Below are 20,353 nucleotides of genomic sequence, written 5' to 3'. Positions count from 1 at the left end.
ACTTTGCGTTTATCATGATAACTCGTAATACTTATTTTGTTGGGTAATTTGAATCTTTTTCACGGTAATTTAAATTTTTATGAAACAATAAATTCGAAATCAGTTTCAGTTCAGGCTTGCCTTCTGTCTGGAATCACCATAAAAGCAATATAATGAAACAGTGTTGTCCTCTGGGAGAGCGCCTCAGAGAGATTTGCTTTATTACATTATGGAAAATGGGTCACATATAACATGTATTTTGGAATAATCGTTTTATTAAGTACCGTTAATAAGTGGCATTGTGATGAAACCTACCCGTAAAGCTCTCAACGCTGTCATTAAGCGCTGACCTCTATCATATATTTGATGAAATTAATAATCAAATACACTGTGAATTTATTGACAGGATAAACTTAATAATTTAAATATTACATGTTGAGGTTGAATATACTTTTTGCAACAGATCGGTGCACATTTTACGTTTTTGGAAATTAAATGTCTTTCGAAGATTTTGTTAGTAAATCCACATTTAATGACCGTAAGTTGGATTGTGGTCGTTTCCATTTTTATACGATTTAACAGTTACTGGGTTCATGCAAAATTCATGTAAAACTTATCTTATTGTTAGATCGCCATTAGTTTAATGGAAAAATAAACTGTCCTATATATGTAGTTGAGCTGTTGCTCAGTTGCAGTATAAAAAATAAATTATGGTAGTTACTAGAAATTAATTCATCATTTTTGGTTTTCTCAATATATCTAGCTATATTAAACGTACTCAGATACAGTAACAAATAAATTGAAGATAATTAGATTCGACTACTTTATCATAATAACTCTACTTTCAACATCGTTTAATCATCAATTAGTCACCACGATTTAGTTTGAACAGAGAAAGTTCAGTATTTTTCAGAATTAATTAAATAATTTAGCACCCCGGCGTTCTGACCGGTCCGCCCCTACACAGACCATTACATTAAAATTAGGTTGTATTTGCATTTGTGCTAAGAGTTAAATATGTAAGCCCTTCCGATATTGGGTCTACTGCGAAATTCAGAGTCCGATACTTTTTCCGACTTTTGCGAGGGTGGCAGTAGTGGGCGATACATTTTTAGCACCTTATTTGATATTGTGAACAAAAATCAAACACTCGTAAATAAATCTCGATCTACTACTACTATTAGCTTATTTATTGAAATGAATGTCATTGGTCATTGTTATTACACATTTTATTTAACACTGAATTTAATGATGCAGGTGAGATTAGGGACCCAGAAAATTCTAGTAATTTTGGTTGTGTTTCAGATGGCAGAAAAAACACGGACGATAACTCTGTATGATATTAACAAATAAATGCATTTTAACCTGCGACGCAAAAAGAGGAGGGTTATCACTTTGAAGCACTTTTATGTTTTATCGACGTTTCATGACCACTACAGTACGAAAAAAGCAGTCTCCCGTTTCCGTCTGTCTATCTATCTGTCTGTCTGGTATCTGTATCCATTTTTATTAGACACGTAATCTCCGAAACTGCTGGGCCGATTGTTGTCAAATTTTGTATGTATGTTAGAAATATCATGTTGATGATTTGATGACGTCATCTCAACGAAGTGTATTTTAAGATGAGATGAATGTTATACAAAAATGTACTCCTATACTTGTAGTATACAAATCCGCTTTCAGTTTTTTCGTTAAACGTTCAAATTTTCGCAAAAATTACCATTGTTGTATTACCACCACGGTATGTGGCTCAGCGGGATTCTAGGTAAACCGGCAACATTCCGTCTTTGGTTCGATGCCGAACTTAGCGCGTCCTTTTTTTTCTTGCATTGGTATAACGCTGTCACTAGTTTTCTTTTGTGCTGTGACTAGAATTATCCATGTTGATGACGTCATCACAAATTTTTTATTAGTCAAATTAAGAACGAGTTACCCCATTTCCTCGAAAATGTCACACGTTTTTATATAATACTGATAAAATAAGCATTATAATATTCAGAACATTTTGTTCGGTTGTGGTTTAATTAATAATTTAATTAGTCCTGTTTTGAGAAGACAAACTCATTCAAACCAAATTAATTTTTACGTGATATTCTTTCGATGTATAGACATAAATAAATACTTGAGCTTCAGATTGCTATTACCTAATCTTGAAGGACGAGGGGTGTTATTTATGCCTCTGGTTTTTACTTTACAGAGGTTATCACAAAATGAAAACCGTAAAATCCAGTTTTATAATTTTTTTAAAGAGCTAGATTTGTCGAATTATGCTTATAGCAATTTTTTATTGATCAAATTAGGAACCTCATTTTCTAGAAAATGTGAGAATATCCACGTTTTTATTTAATTATGATCAAATAGGAAGAATAATAATCACATTCAAAACATTTTGTTCCATTGTGGCTTAATTAATAATTTTAGTCTTCTGTTTTGAAGAGATAACTCATTCAAATTAAACAAATTTCTACGTGACATTCTTTCGATGTGTAAACATAAACAATCGAAGTTAAGCGTGTACACTGATAATACTACACTCTTTCCGTTGGTTATTTGCTTTGAATACATTTGATATTGTCTGTATACATCACTGGTTCTTACTTTACCAGGTGTCTGGAAAATGACGGATTAACTCTCCAGTACGTTATGTACGGGGGTTTCAGAAGTCCCAAAAAAACATTTAAAAAATTCTTTGTGATGTAGATTACGAAAAAACGTAATTTTATAAAAGTAAAATTAGCAAAAATGCACGCACCCAATGCGTGAACATCTCCGGCTTACGTTCTGATTTCTAACCCAGTAAACACAGTTGTGATGTTGACGTGACAGGTACGTACTCACAAAAGAACAATAAGTACATCGCATGATTATGTCTTAACGATATACCTGGAACGTAAGCTATATAACATCACAATGGAGTACTCATGCTATGTAACAAACACGTAATGTTGACTACATTTACTAGAAATCGCATTATTATGTCGCAGCGATATAGCTTGCATATAAGCATTTAAACATCACACTGTGGTACTCTTGTTATGTAACTAACACCTAATGTTAACTGCATTTACTAGATATCTCATTATTGTGTAGCAGCGATATAGTTGGCAGGTAAGCCTTGTAACATCACAATGGAGTATGTAACCAATAAGTAATGTTAACTGTCGTTACTAGATATCTGATTAATATATACATATACATTCTTCGGAATGTTTTATTTTTATTAGTTAATTATGCAAAGTGTTTTTCAGTTGATTTTACAAAATGGCATGTTAAATCGAAAATTAACGTTTCTGACAGGGCAACAGCAAAAAATATTTAAAAACATACATATCGAGTATTATATAGCTCTATTTTATACTTATTATTTATGTTTGTGTTGCAAGTAAATAGCATATTCATAAACAAAAGATGCTGAGTCTTAAAAAAAGAAATTTCTTCCCTGTCTTAAATCTTGCACAAGCGAGATGACGCCAATAGTGAGTTGCTCTTAATTTTTTTTTTCATATTATATTTCCTGTAATTATATTTATTTATAATTTTATTTTTATATGTCCATAACAACCTGCGCTTTATAAAACAGAACAAGAGAGTTAATGCACATAGTTTATGATCAGAATTAAAAAATGTCCCATCTAACAGGTAATACGAATTAAGACTAGTAATGAGACATTATTTTTTAACCTCTGCCTATACGTCACTGCCAAAAAGGAACAATTATACATATACAGAATTTTGAAATGAGCTCGAAAAATAAAATGATATATTTCCTTATTTTATTAATTCTAATGCAAAATATGTTGATCGGCAACAAAAGAAACAAAAAGAAAAAAATCGAAATTAAAAAACTAATCTATTTCAAGGTCAGCGATATCGTTCTTAAATAAAAATGAATTAAACAATTTCTTCACTTTGATCGTAAGGAAAACAAACAATAATTTGAATACGAAACAATAATTGATCATCGAGTTTTGTGTATTGACTTTCGCACTCAGTTATAGGTATATCTGTTTAACATTAAATTTTCAAAAGTTTAGATTTTTCCAATGTAATCTTGGGCTCTAAAATAAACTGGTAATGTATAATGTATAATTATAATTGAGTATTTTCGTGGTTGATCTTTAAATTATTATTTATTCAAAAAATTCACTTAATTTCATATCCAATATGTAACTAACTGAAAACTGATAATAAAGCAGCAGATATGACGAAATAGTGTAGACTTTTTTTAATGTCGGTAATATAGTGTATGTATAATAAGAAGAGAGCGGAAAATATGCAGCAAAATTTTGGGAAATATGATCATATGACATGCATCAAATTTATGCAAATATGCAATAACTTTCTTAATATATGCAGAGATATGCAGTTGCATATGCTCCAAAAAAAAAAAAAGCGTAATAACCCAACAAAATTTATTTACAAATTGCAAAAACACCTTACCTTTTATTACAAAAAATACATAAATCACATTGCAAAGTGTTTAATTAGATCTCACTGACAAATAAATGACATTTTTTAAGATAATATTCTTATACTCAAAAATAAATATAGGTAAACAGAGCGAATTAAAAAATAGTAATCGACTATTTAATTACTATTTTGGTAACAATTTATTTTTAAATATTTTTCGAAATATTCTAACAAAAATTTTTCCGGTGATTCTAAAGTATGTATTTGTAAATAGAAAAACTGCGTACTGCGTCCACAGATGTAAAAATACTTATCGGATTAGAGCAAGCACAACAAAACACAGTTCCTTCTTGAAGAATAAGTTCAGGAAAAGGTTTAATGCATAAATTAATTTGAGTTATCTACATATTGACACACATCTCTATCGCTTTAAACACTTAAATGCAAACTCACGATGAAAAATAATAGGATAACGTCCCTTCGACCACCATAAAACATACCATTAATACACTTAAGTAACGAACAAAAATATTGAAATGAACGGTATTTCCAAAAGTAATTAGGACCCGAATTTACCTGGAAGGATGGCTTAACACCCAGTGGTTCCTCCAAACTACCATAAAACTCAAACCTTTCCCAGTTATTTGCAATATGATTCATGAAATTTCGTTTTTCTAGAAAAATGCCGATCGAATGGCTTTTTTTTTTCAAAGTAGCACAAAAATTGATAAAAATGCAAAATATGGACCCGTTACGTGAAATATGCAGCAGAAGGCAAATATATGCAAATATGCAATTTTTTTTATAGCTGTATTCATTTTTAATTAGCATGATTCGTTCACATATTAAATATCAAGACTTATATGCAAAAAATAACGGATATACAAATTTCATAAAATCCGCTCTCTAATAATAACCAATTCATCGGGTATGTTTCTGTTGTTGTCATCGTTTGACACCACTGTATTTACAGTATTTAAGCAGGTATACGTTTCCGCCCCTAAAATCCCACGAACGGCATCCTTTGCCCACGTAAATACAGTAGGTACCTGGAATGAAAACAGAAACAGAAATAGTTTTACAACACCTTATCAAAATTTAAAAAAACCACTATGGTATTATTTGAAATTTATTGTTAAAGATTATATGGTCAATTAGATGTGGGTCGTCGTATTCTTTAAAAAGTGACCTTCGTCAGTGAGTTCGTAATGCTTAATTAATAATTATATTCAGAGCGAAAAATACAACGGCTTTATTAGAAATATACCAAAGACAAGTTCTTTTCATTGTAATAATTTCTAAGAATTATTTCTGTAAACTTGTTTACTTGAAATGTTATTTTGTAAGTACCTGCTTGGCAAATGATAAATAGAACATCTGTAAGGTGACTAGATTTCAAAAGTCCGAAATCGGAACATTAGTTTCCATTTCCATCGTAATCTGATATATAACTGCTTTGAAAATTTTTAGTTGTAATATACTAACAGTACTGACATTTCCTGACATTTAAAACAGTGCTGACAACCGTATCGATACAAGTTTTGTTCCCAATTTTTCACAAAATAAAATTACTATTCATGAAAATTAGTGATTTATCCGAGGATTTATCTTTATTCTTATCAGATTTATAGAAATCGGAACATTCACGGAACGAATGTTTTAATCGGAACATTTATTGGACGAAATTTGAAATCGGAATTATTAGAGTATTGAAATCGGTACACTTCCGATCAAATCGGAACGTCTGGTCACCTTAAACATCTGCGGTAATATAGGGAAGACTCAACGACACAAACAAAGCCATAAAAATTCTTTGCCCATTGTCCCTGAAACGGGACAAGGTTTTGAAGAGTTCATTCGTCGAATTTTGATTTTATAAAGACGTTTATAAAGCGATGATGGGTAGCAAAAAAACTAGAGAGTGGTTAATTTTGATTTTATTAAATTTATTTTATCTAATGAAAAAATAACGCTCAACTTCTGCATTTACTATCCACCAGATGTTTGGGGGGTGCAGTCGGACCTTTGTTAGTTTGGTTTGTCTATGAGTCGGACGATCCCTTTTTTCCATATTTATGGTTATTGCACTTCACACTCACAGTGAAGCTGTCGAATTCCATTTGGCCATTTGGGTCACAACCACCGAACCTTTCTCGTAAATCCGTAACTCACTTCATTTTTAATGCAGTTTTGTGAAAATTGTGTGGGTTGAATTTACACTAGGTAAGTTAATATAATTCTAATGAAGTAATCATTTTAATTTTTACATGCTTCTGTTGTTTTTGATAACTGTACGTAAATAACAACAACAGTTTTTTCAGACAAGCTGGAAATACCACCATTAATCACTGAAGATACTCCCGCTGATTTTGAAGAACTTACGGTGATTGTTTTTGTAAGTGAGGCGCTTTGCCATAACATGTTGCAAAGGTATGTTACTGCAATTTTTTATGAACTAGGTGCTAATGAACATAATTTTACTCTAGACTTGAAACAAATACAAAAAATATGTGCGAAACAAAAGAAATTTTAAAGGAAACGAGTGAACAAATCTCCAATATGAAAACGTCATCAAATGTGACAAATCAAAGAGAAAACAGTAATAGAAGATATGCCGCCAAGACCACAGATAAACAAATTTTGAGGAATTAGAAGATTATCTCTGCCTACTACAACAACCAGGTTTCTTTGTAAGTTAAAAAAATACAATTAGTCCAGTCAAATTAGCGATCAACCTCGCAATGAGAGATAATAAGCTGAATTTTCGTATATACCTTCATTTTAGCGTTCTAAAAGTTGTCTCAAAATTCTCATTAAATTTTGTGTCTGCGTCGTAAGTTATTCAAGGTCAAAGGTCAAGAAAAACATTATTTTGCGATTATCTCGGTTTCTATTGCTCTAATGATGTTAACACCTATTATCATAATTGTAGAGCATAAAATTTGGGACAAATTTTATTTGAAACATTTTTTGATACACTTAATCGTTTTTGAGATAGAGGGCAGTGGGCGCGCAGCGTTCATCCAATCAATCTGTAATGCAATCAACCGTGAATATCTGTGAATACTACCTTAAATTTTGAAAAATTTGTATTATTTATGAGTTAATACATTGCATTTAATAACATTTTGCATATTTTCAATACATTTATTTAATGATACTTACCTACTTTGTATAATTAAAAACTCTTTAAATGACATATTTATTGTAGGTATATCTTAGGTTAGATTATTATATATCTTAAAGTTATATTAATTTTTTCAAAGTAAATTTTAAGGAAGTAAAACGAGTTAATATATTTTAATTTTATCTTTATTCAGCAGCTGTACATTTCTTACGATTGAAATTGAATTGCAGTGAAAATCTATAAATTTTTAATAATTTAAAAAACAAAAGTATCAATTTTCTTCTTCTTCACCGTCATCTTCTGGACGTTCGGGAATTTCTGTTTCATCGTCGTCATCTTCGGTGCCCTGAATTGTTGTTTCCAGACCTTCCAGTTATAATCATGATAGAAAAATAAGTATTTAAAAACTTACACATTTTAAAGATATAGGTAAATAAATTGAGATATACAATAAATATTTCATTAAATGAGTTTTTAATTACACAAAGTAGGTAAGTATTATTCTATGAATATATTGAAAATATGTAAAATGTTATTAAGTACAATGTATTAATTGATTAATAATACAAATTATTCAAAATTCAAGGTAGTATTCACAGATATTCAGTCGATTGCATTACAGTACGTATGGACGAGCGCTACGCGCTCACTGTCCTCTATGTCAAAAACGATTGAGCGCATGAAAAAATATTTCAAATAAAATTTGTCCCAAATTTTGTGCTCTACAATTATGATAATAATTGCTAACATCATTGGAGCAATAGAAACTGAGATAATTGCAAAAAACTGTTTTTCTTGACCTTTGACCTTGAATAACTTACGACGCAGACACGAGATTTTATGAGACTTTTGAGACAACTTTTAGAACGCCAAAATTAAGGCGTATACAAAAATTCAGCTTATTGTCTCTCATTCCGAGGTTGATCCCTTTTTTATGCTAAAATGACTGGACTAAATATATTTATATGTACTTACATATAACATAATTTTGGATATTATATACAGGTAGATGCCTGTAATACTATAACACTTTTTAGGAACCTACTAAACATGACACATTTCGCTTAACACGTTACATACATAGTGGGTTGCAGAAAAGTCTTATAGTGAAGCACCCTGTATGTTATACATACGCGGTGACTTCCAAATAGATTCGGAAAAAAAATCCTTTAATTGTCACACGGATTCAAAGTAATTAAATTGCTGCTCCAGTTTCAAGAAACAAATACGGAACATCTTGTTAAATGTAAATCATGCGGCAATGATTTATTCAGTTTCCATTGTGACTAAATTTTTTCTTTATTTTTGCTGTGTGTTGTTTAGATGAAAACAAATGGCACTGAATGAGGTGTAGATCTTGATATTTTTTCCCCTGAATTAGGACTAGATAAAAGAAATTACTTAAAATTTTCTCTACTTCATGATGTTGTGGTTTTATTTTCCGAACTTATTTCAGAGTCACTCGATATATACACATAAAAATATTTTCTTCTTTTCTTATTTCAGGAACTGCTATTGTCCCAGATAGGTGGTAATGGGAAAAAGAACAATGTGGGGCGTGTATTTAAAAAAAAAATAAAAAAATCAGCGAATTTGCTGTAGCTTGTTTGTTCGGTAGGAAAATTCCAAAATGGCTGGGACAAAAACAATGAATATTATGAAAGGTATTTTTTTTTTGCAATAAATATAATTATTACAATTTTTATTTTTGAAGAAATTACAATGAAGACCCATTCCGCAATAGAAAAAGAAGTAGAACAACGCTGCTCAGAGTGGCTAAGGCATTCTAGTCAACGCCTGAAGAAAGAAAAAACAACGACAGTTTATAGTTTCTGTGTCTTTTTTAAGTGTAAATTATATTGTATTATTTTCGAATTAGGAAATCATATATATATTTATTTATATTATGAATTTATATTAATTTTTGTATTTTATTACTTATTACATATTTTATTTTTTCAAACATTGAATAAAATAATAATTTACTGTAAGCTCTAAATTTTACTCTCCATATCCATATCCCTAAATGGTAACTAGACTTTTTGAAATGCCTATTCATATCGCATAGATCATGTTAATAAAATATACTGAGAGTTATATGTTTACGATGTTGCGATATATACGTAACGTCTATGTCCATTTAATATGTTATATTGGCGTTTAAAATAAAACGTAACAGATACATCAAAATATAGAGAATCTAGCGACATACTAACACAACGTTATGATGATGTACCAGCGAGCACGTCTCTACTCTGAAACAATGTGGATGTCACCAGTATGTTACAAGCATGGGTCACTGTTGATTACATTACATAGCACAGGGAAAGCAAATGTACGCAGTTTGGTATGTAACAGCTAACAAGATCGTAGACAGAGTTAAGTGGCATTAACATCGCTACGACGCAACTGTGTTTACTGGGAAGTAACGATGGTGACTGAAATTCATTTTTTATTTTTTTTAGGACAATAACCATAACAACTAGTAGTACTTAATCGTTGTGTATTATTATTAATAAAACAAGCTGTTATTTTTCATTAATAAATAAACTAAATAAAAAACATTTAATAAGACATTTATAAATTATAAACAAAAAAAAAAAAAAAACAACACAAGAAAAACGCATTAAACCATAACCAACCAAACACTAGAGAAGATGTTCAAAATTCTTGCTTTGTAAGTAAGCTCGTAATGTTTCCAAATTTTGATCATTTTTTGTATAAGTTGGTTCAGCTAGGTACCTGCTAATATAAAACTGATTCTAGCAAATGACATCGCCTCTAAGGAAAGAAAGGGTTGGTGGACTTTTCTACTACCTGCTAAGATAAGACTAATTTTGGCAAATGATATACTCTCTAAGAAAAGAGAGGGTGGGTGGGCGGGGCTTGTAGCTGATAAAATAAGACCGATTTTGGAAAATAACATCCTCTCCAAGAAAAGAGAAGGTGGGTGGGCGAGTTTAGTACCTGCTAAAATAAGACTGATTTTGGCAAATGAGATACCCTCTAAGAAAAGAGAGGGTGAGCGTTCGGGGCTCGTAGCTGCTAAAATAAGACCGATTTTTGGAAATGACATCGCCTCTAAGAAAAGAGAGGGTTGGTGGGCGTTTCTAGTACCTGCTAAGATAAGACTGATTTTGGCAAATGACATACCCTCTAAGAAAAGGGAGGGTGGGTGGGCGGGGCTCGTAGCTGATAAAATAAGACCGATTTTGGAATATAACATCCCCTCTAAGAAAAGAGAGAGTGGATGGTCGAGTCTAGTACTTGCTAAAATATGACTGATTGTTTAAGAAATTTAATTAAATTATTATAAGAAAAGACACTAGAGGCTCCAAAGGACTTTCAAATTCTTTTCAAACAGGAATACTTAGAACCTAAAGATTGCTTTAAATTGTTCGAAAATAGGGGTCCCAAAATTAACTCAAAAACAGGTCAGGTCGGAATTTTCCAAAAATAGTCCCTTAAAATTCTTTTAAATAATTTACAAAAATCTCCATGGGCTATCAAAGTAATACACCATGAGTACCCAAACATTGCGGCCCTCAAGACTTTTCTAAATTGTTAAAAAATAAAATACTAAAAGCTCAAAAGATTTTTTCAGGTTCATCCAGCAACAAAACACCAGATTGCTTTATATTTATCCTAAAATAAAACACCAGGGAACATATAATTAACTGCGAACAATTTATACGTAGGGTTTTGAAAACTTTGATAATAATTTTTGATATATAAAACATTTTTAACTGGTTTGTTGATTTGTACCTGTATCAGGCAAACATTGTTGTCAATTAAAAAAAAAAAAACAAAAAACAAAAACAACACAACCATATCTTTGTAGATTTTAACTGAAATGGTAATTAAACATGGTCGTGGGCGAGAGAAATATTAACTAAACGTTTTATTACTACGAGTAGTTACTGTGATAACGAATGTGTTGTTTAGTTGTTAAACGTAGCAGAAGAATAAATTTTAAAATCATTATAACTCCACCAACATGTGAGAAGGAATTTTGTTTACGATTTTTCCCGGACTCACCAGATGATTGTTAAGAGTTTAGCGGAGAGTTAATCCCCCATTTTCCAGACACCCGGTATAAACACAGATTTTCTATAATTTTTCAAAGAAGCGGAATGTGTTCGATTGTACTTCAAGGGCGAGGGATGTTCTGTCGAAGTAACCTTGAACCAGTTTTTTAAGTTAATTTTAGCAGCTTATCGGTTGATTTGTTAAAAATAAGTTGGATTCTCATCGAAAAATTGTCTGATTCTTGAAATGAATTTTTATTAACTTGAGAGCCTCTTTAAAAAATTTCTTCTTAAAGTAAACTGCACTGTGAGATTGTATCCAACTGGTTCACTCCAGAATTTATAATTAATGTATTAAATCATCAACAAATCCAAACTCGGTACCAGCATTTATAATTAAAAACTTGTTCAAGTGTTTGCAAAATCCCTGTCTATAATTTAATAATGTCCACTTGCTCTTGTATAGATGTATTATCACGAATTTCTCATTCTCTCGAGAAGGGCGATAGAAATGTCATTAATAATAGTCATAGACGGACCGTGATAATGGATAACTCTGTTAGGGTATTTGAATTTATTATTTCGGGTATAATAGGATATTAGATCAACAAAATGGGTTTTGAATATAATTAATTTATAAATGAACAATTTACTGTTATAATTTTTGACGAAAAACCCAATTTATGTCTTTTATGATTTTTTTCTTGAACATTCTGTGTACTTATTCAAATCCTCAGTTCTTCTTTGTAAACTTAAACCTTATGATTTTTTCAGTCGTGTGATTGCTGTGTTAAAATCACTGAATACGCACTTAGACAAAAGATTCTGATATATTTAAACCATCATTTGGAGTACCAAAGAGATTAATTTTAGAGCCGTTTTTATTTGTGATTTATATTAACGATGTCAGTAATGACTTATTTTACACCATCTTACTGTAAATAAAGACAAGTTTTGGATCACGTCATGTTAAAAGATTTTGTTGTCTTAAACTTTAGTTTTTCCTTCATTTTTACAAGTTTCTTTAAAACACTTATGGTGTGTTCTGATTCAGACTTACCGATGGAATATCTGTGGAAATACCAGATACATGAAAAAAATACTAAAACAGATTAAATTTTGTCTGACGAGTGTCATTATAGTGATACAAAACACTTTTTGTTCAAGAAGTTGTTAAAATTTTTGAACGTTTTTGAAAGGTGTTGTATACCGCTGAATTTGAAATGAAATTAGTTTTTAAATAATATATCACAAAAAAGGTCAGTCAGCTAAAGACTTTTAAGGAAAAATTGACCACTTTTTGCATTTTTTTGTATTCTTAATTGTGTTTGAGATACTCTGGAAAGTTTTAAAATTATTTCATAGTCTATTTTGTGTTAGTTTGTTTTGTAATTGGCATTTGTACTCTGAGAGCTATTCTCTTCATCGTGACAATAAAATTTTGTATAGACTTACTTATAGTAAGTTATATCTCATATTTATAAGATAAATTGAATGAGAGAACTTTATTTTATCTTAAAACTTAATTAAAATAGATGTCTGAAAACTTGTTCTTCGGAGGGAAATATTTTAATAAAGGCACAATGATTTTTCCATATAAACTTGCCGCTTATTAAAAAACGGAAAGGGGACAAATTTTATTTATTACCCTCGCACAACAGGCATATTTCATGTGTTCCTAATGCATTAGTCTACCAACCCTGTTTATAAAATTGCCACAATTAAAACTAAATAATGATATAAAAGCCGAGTGTATACTTACAACCCCGTTATTGAATTTCCTAACAACGCAAGGCAGTGTCGCCGTCCCTCCAATTTGTGCGACGACCACGGTGCAATTTTCTGTGGCAAAAACCCCCGGCTTACTGCCATTTGACATACTTTTGACTGAATTGCTATCAACAACACTTTCTTTTCCTTTGCGACGCAGTTCGTAGCTTCTCCTGTGGCGAAACATGGCTTTGTCGACGTTTTCTGTAACAAGGAATATGGGCAGCGGTTTCAGTTTCGTTCCTTATTCATATTTGTGTTATTTTACAGGCAAGTGGTTTTAACGTATGGGTGGTCCTAAAGCACCCTCCCGGTTAAGTAGCTTGGTACATTTTTGGGGACAAACCGATTCATTTTTTATATGGAAACATGGTTTGAATTTTAAACACTCTCACGGTTATAAAATATAAATTGAATGCAACGGTTTTCTAGATGACTGTGTTATATAGTTACGTAAAAAAGGGTGTCGTGTGTGAATACGTTTGAATTTTTTATGGTAAAAGTCGATTCCACGATTTTTAGTATTAACGTGGTATTTGTTTGTCGGGGGACTGACGCATCTAAATATACCGTGTTGTAATAATTTATAGCGAACCATTATGATAACAGCGCCGAGGGTCATTTATGTTATTTTATACTAGACGAGTCCAAGTGCATTAAATTTCGATCGTGTTAATAATGAATGTAGTCTAGTTGAAGTTATTGTCATACATATATAATATTAATTATTTTAAGATAACGCAAACTTTATTGAATTTTAAAATTTTATAATGTATTTTATGCAATTTAGATAATACACACAATTCAATAATTTTACTGTTTTACGTTATTTACATAAAAGTAGGTCGGTTATTTTAAACGGATATAAGCACTGTCTAGAGTGTCATAATATATATAATGTAAAATTTTGTTGCGTCGTGTTTATAAATTGAGCACTGCTACCCAACTTGGTATTTTGTGAATGCAATTTGATTAAAATTCAAATTCACAGCTTTTTTGTTATTAGCTAATTGGCTTTGTAAATTTGTTAGCCGTGTAAATATGTATTATGTAGCAATTTAATAGAAATGATTAATTTTTATCACATTTATTTCCCTAATAAAATATGTTTCTGGTATTGCATAAACTGAGCAATTTATGATGATAATTTATTTTAAATCTATATTTTAGAATTATATTTTTATATTTTGCACGTACCTACAGGCCAGTAAATGTAATTATTTTTGCAAAACTAAGACAAACAAGCATTTGGTATAAACAGTAGATAAGCCAACTTTAAAATACATGCAGGTCGTTTCATCCAGTAAGACCATTTTAACGACGTAGTAATTTTGTATTTTTGTGTTTCAGTTTTCCGAACAAGCTACTTCGAAATTTTGATATAATTAATTGTGAGATTGTAAGAATTATCAAAATTTGTCTATCCACTCTCTTCTATAATTTACGACGAGTCAGAAAAGATTCATTTAATTGGGGTCAGACTAGACACCTGGTTTCTCGGAAAACACGGATAGAAATTCGCCAGCAGGCTTTTATCGAATATCTACTGATATGTTTCCTGTATTTCCTTATATTATTATTTCAACAACCCTATTCACTTTTTTATTTTCACTAAGCTTGGTTGTTATTTGTTCTGTCTCTTTATCTCCATTTCGAATCTCCTCTTTGTTAGGAAGTTTCGTCGTATCTGGGGAGCAATTAGAATCTGCGTGTCACAATTTACCCATATATACTTACGAGTAAGTGTCCCCGCGGTCTTACACATATACTCTCTATACATATACGGATAGAGATGTTCAAATTCTGTAAACGCCATTGTTTTTAGCTTCGTTTAGTCTTTAGTACATTGAATCGTCGTCGCGACCTAAACGAACCTATATTTTTTTAAATAAAAGGCTTTTTTTACTCCTGTATCTAAAACCTTGTTTAGCAAACGTGCTAATCAATATTTTAACCACAGTTTCATAATCCGTGGCTTTAGACTCTTTAAACACGGACCGAAGATGCGTTCAGACTCATTAGTCACGTCTTGAAAGCGTTCGGAAGTTTTCGTGTTTATTAAACACTGCTTGGCCAATAACAATCTAAAATCGAACTAATTTTGAATAGTGACATTTATTCTTGTCACTATTTGTCATTTTAAACCGATATCGGGAATCGCTCAAATAAAGTTCACTGTTTAATAAATGCATGTGAATGAAGATGGATGTAAATATTATGGAAAATTAAGACATTTTCATGTGCAGTGTACCGGAAATCAAAGAGGCAGCATAAATTGCAGTTCTAACGAGTTCTTTTCGGAAGTTCGCGTAGTTTCTAAACTTGGACAATTATGGTTTAAACTGGAAATCGTAGAAAAAGGACAGCATATAACATGTTTATAAACTTCTCTAGACACTCATTTTTAAACACTCGTTCCGCCCTTGATTAAAGAAACGTGACTAAAGGGGCGTTCATAAAACACCTATATTATTTTTTCCCGTCACCTGAATTTTTATTGCTTTGTTTTTCCATTACATATATGTTTCTGATCTCTACAAGTAATATAACTTTAAGGCATTCTTTGGGTAAATAGTAACAGACAATTATATTGAGGGGTCTACATGATTTTGTCTTACAACTAAAATTAAAAATTAAAATATATTAATTTTTTTAATGGATTTTGATAGAATTGCGATTATAACGACAGGAAACACTTATGTGTTCGATTAGTTTTAGGTGTAAATAATATAAATGATCTAAATGAAGAAAAATATCTAATTGTCCTATGTTATCACGGGTGTGCAATGTGGATGAAATTTGAGTTTGCACATTTTATCATTTTTTTTTATTTTAACCGTCAAATTTCGCAGTGTGCTTCAGAAATTACTTAACACATTCTTCTGTTTTTTCTAATTTTATGTATACGGGCTGTACCAAATTTTAAAGTTTGTCTGAACGGTACAACAGTGTTCTTAGGAAATGTATTTAAAACACTAACACCAATTTAGGGATTGCAACCAGCCAGAATAAACTCTAACTCAAAAAGAGGATGAAAAAAAGTTAAAATCTATATAAACCAACAGGTTTGAGGATGAGTATTTCTTGTGATGAAAAAATATTGCCAGGGTATTTCCACTCCTCTAGATCGTTAACAATGCTGAAATTTAAATATAATTAAAAATAAATTGGTCCGATGAATAAGTCTAAATGCCAGAACAAAATTCTTTCACCAAACCCTTGTCAGAGGCGCAAAAATTCTTTGTAAATTTGGGGTTGCTTATTTCGCCAGATCTCAGTTGCCAGAGTGAGCATTCCTTATTCTGAAGGTATATAAGTGTTCGTCCACTGATTTTCATAAGTACTGAAATATTCAGAGTAAATTGGTCGTTAACCACAAGTGAATATTTATAATATAAAATCACTGTATATTTAAACTTGCGGTATTATTATTATACAGTATTTTATCTTTCTAATCAGTCTGTTCAAGTATGGTACAACTATTGACGCATTAATTATAAATTCTATTACAACTTTTCCTTATCTGTCAAACTTTCATGATGGAGTTATCCGTGCGTATTAACAATTTCTATATTGATACAGTTTTAGATTATATAATCTCTAGTACAGAAAAAAGTTTATAACTTAATAACAATAAAACTGAGCTAAAATTATGGCTATCCGATTAAACTGACAACAAAATTAAAAGTTTTATAAAATCAGTTTTAAGCAAATTTGAGTATCGAATTTAATGGTCATTACGATTCAGTCTAAAGGAGCTTAACCGATTACACCATTATTTAAAGATTTGAATTAGTTAAATAAGAAGCACAGCGACTGTTCGCTTGATTATTATTATAAAATTACAATTTCAGGGAGACGTTATCTAACACTTGCTATAATTTTGCATAGGATATACAGGACATTTCGCTAAAAGAACTTGAATTAATAGATAATAAATTAATTAATGACAGCAAAAAGACAGTTACTTTGCCAAGAGTACTTGACATGTTAAAAAAAATGTATATAAAAGGTTTTGCGGCACTTGAACTGACCGTCACTCTACGCGTTTCCAAGACCACCGGAAAATCCGTATTTTTCAAGAGATAAATATATCTACACCTAGCGAAGAGAGAATAAGTAGAACGTTGGGAGTTAATTAAATGGGGTGGAAATAATTTAGATAAAACATGTTGTTCTAAATTGAAACACCTTGTTTGTGTCGAGGTGGTGGTGGTCGATTCACGTTTGTGGTGCATGAGTGGATAGGTACATCCCTAGCAAGAGAGAGGTCGTGACTTCATCTTCGAATCAAAAGTGACGATTTTTCTCTAAAAATTTAATAACAAAACGTGAAAATGAAAACAACAAATATGTTTACATAAAATTAGCTTAAAATAAAAATTTAAGTTGCATAACAAAATTATGCAACCTTTTGAATATCGTAAATATGACAATGCGCTAATCTAAATTTATCTGTCGATCCTCTCGAAACATATGCATATCATACTTCTTTTCTTTATCTGTTTAGTTGAACTATTCACACTTACTTTTATCTCAGAGTGGTGAGGAAAGTTCTGCCTAAATGTCTTTACACAAAGTTAAAATTCGCATAGTTCTGTTTTAGGGATTAACATTAAAATGCGAATTTCTGGATTTCTGGCACTACTGAACTGGTTTATGCGATGTTCTTTGAACGTAAGGATGTCGGCTCCTAAATCTATTAATAAAACTGCCAGTATTCGCTCGAGAGAATGCCAGGAACATGAACCACCATCTTTTACATTTAAGAATTTTATTACCTCAAGGATTACTCTACTAAAATATTCCTGTGATTATATCATCCTGGTAAATTAGAACATTTCAATTTTTCTGAATCGTATCGTGAAATGCCTTTTGCGAGCACGAATTATTTAATAACGATGAAACGGATTTATTGATACGTAAATCGCGCAGAACTCTAGGATTCCAGACGTCTCGAGGACAACACACATTCTTGTGTTTTTCATTTTATATTTCGTAAAATACAATTCACCTCAAATACATGTATTATACATATCCTAAATACATAAAGCAAATATTGATAAATAGGTATGTTATTTAGAAGTCAATTTAAAAAAACTCAACGCTTGTACTTTTTAAATAATAAGCAATTTCCGCTAACATCTATTCATGTTAAACAACGTCTTGCGAAAATAACACAAAGTAAATATTAAGTCTTCGCTTTACAACCGATTGTTAAAGTACTTTTAAGAAAACAATATTCACCGAAGAAACGGAAATAATGGCTTACAGATCTAGAAAATCGAGAGCACAATTATTGCTCTATAGGCTCTACCATTTGCGAATTCGAAGTCTTTGTTTTGTTCTTGTTTCATATTCAACAGACCAAAGCAGTTTCCTAGAGCTTAAGGATATTGTTTATGCATTGCTTAGGCGTTTATTGCAGTAGCCGAGCAGGGCCAAATTTCAGTTGCAAAGAGAATACTAAGCATATTGCAGAGAAGCCACTTTTACGGTATTAGGTTTATAACTCATAAAAAAATATTGTTCAAATTGGACTAAGTTTCATCAGTCTAGCGTTAATTATCTGAATTAAACAAGCTAGAATAGCATTTAGTTGAAAATTGTTATCTGTCTGTCTAAATCTGTGGATATGTTTCTAAATGCTTGCCTATGTTGATAGCTTAGATATATTTTTTGCTCATTATTCAGTTCAGATATGAAATGATAAATATTTTATGAAATTTGCGGAATGCAATTTTTCTGACTGACTTTCTAACTTCAGAAAATCGATGCGCTTTAAACTACTGGCAACACCGCGGCGAATTCTCTCATACAAAATGTATTACTTGTGGGTCTTGCGCTGCCAACTCAAAGTGAGCTACACTATTTAATTATTTATTAATTTAGTTAAATATACAGGTTTAGAAATTCCTATATACCTATTGTTGCTACAGCATTATTGATAATACAGCTTAAAACAATAAATCGTAATCGTAATTTAATGGTCTATCAAATTCCATCAAAAAAGTATATCCTGCAGCTGAAAAAAATATGGGAGGGGTTTGCGTGACAACGCCAACGCCATATATGCTTCATACTTGCAATATACTTAAGTTAAGCAAATTAAGCTTCCTCTTTCAAGCTAAAAACAAAGGCGTTCACAGACTTTCAATAGTTACATAAATTCTCAAGATATAAGGTCGCGGAACTTTATCTGGGGCACCTGTATAATATCACATACTACATACTACAAGTTTTTGTCTTGTTTTACACAAAGCGGAATTAGAAAACACTGATTGTGTACTAGAGAAGTGCAATTTTCGAGACTTTGCATACTTAGCACAAAACATTAACTGACTCATTCTATTGTGTAATTTTGAAGTCAACAGTACCAACTGCAAACTGTTAGACGACACATGATGTTTTAAATAATTCTGTTTTAGATGAGACAGTTCAACATAAAAGATACAAATCTACTTTTTGTTTGAGTTTTAGAGTTCGCAAGACTGAAATGGATTGTCGTTGGAAACTTTATGTGTTCATTTTCTCTTACTGCCTGCGAAAATGATCCATAACTAAAAATCATGTAAGGGGCGATAAAATACGCACCCTGCAGTGTTATTATGGTTCTCGTATTTTTATTTAATCGAAACGCTTTCGCCTTCGCTATGCACGGTTCATGGTAAAACGTCCAAAGTAATGTCGGGGTGTAATGTCATTCCAGATTAATGTAAATTATAAACTCGGAAATTTCACCATAAATTTGCTCAGCCAATTTCAAAAACTTTGGCCTGGTGCGAGCAAGTGGTTAGCCGCAACTTGCGTGTCACACGCATTCCCTTCTCTCCTGCTTTCTTTCTAAAACTGACAGCAAATAACAGGGATGCAAAAACTGGAATGAAGAAGGTCTTCCTGTTTACGTTATATGGATAATACAATTAAGCTTGACTTTACTGATGATTTACACATCTGTGGAGGGCAAACATACCGACTTAATGGTATTCGGCTTTTAGCAATGTAGATTAAACTGCACGGGTTGCAGATTATTTATTTG

At 31.4% G+C, this 20,353-nt stretch overlaps 1 protein-coding gene and 1 long non-coding RNA gene across 3 annotated transcripts in view; one reads left to right on the top strand and one right to left on the bottom strand.

The window, feature by feature from the left end:
• Positions 1 to 20,353, bottom strand: part of LOC135134486 (lachesin-like) — a 59,699-nt gene that overhangs the window by 18,482 nt on the left and 20,864 nt on the right. For both annotated transcript variants that reach the window (XM_064063182.1, XM_064063183.1), the window contains exon 3: positions 13,307 to 13,518. In XM_064063182.1, coding sequence (XP_063919252.1) covers positions 13,307 to 13,518 — 212 coding nt within the window. The remainder of the gene's footprint in view (positions 1 to 13,306; positions 13,519 to 20,353) is intronic.
• LOC135134487 (uncharacterized) lies at positions 6,619 to 9,377 on the top strand. The gene is made up of 4 exons (XR_010281320.1): positions 6,619 to 6,819; positions 6,876 to 7,079; positions 9,023 to 9,180; positions 9,231 to 9,377. It is a non-coding gene; the product is annotated as an uncharacterized LOC135134487 (long non-coding RNA).

Source organism: Zophobas morio, unplaced genomic scaffold (genome assembly GCF_036711695.1).
Source record: "Zophobas morio isolate AGI-343-1 ecotype UQ-CSIRO unplaced genomic scaffold, CSIRO_AGI_Zmor_V1 ptg000023l, whole genome shotgun sequence".
NCBI classification, from domain to species: Eukaryota; Metazoa; Arthropoda; class Insecta; order Coleoptera; family Tenebrionidae; genus Zophobas; species Zophobas morio.
Note: the sequence above shows the minus strand (reverse complement) of the source record. Positions and strands in the feature narration are given on the sequence as shown.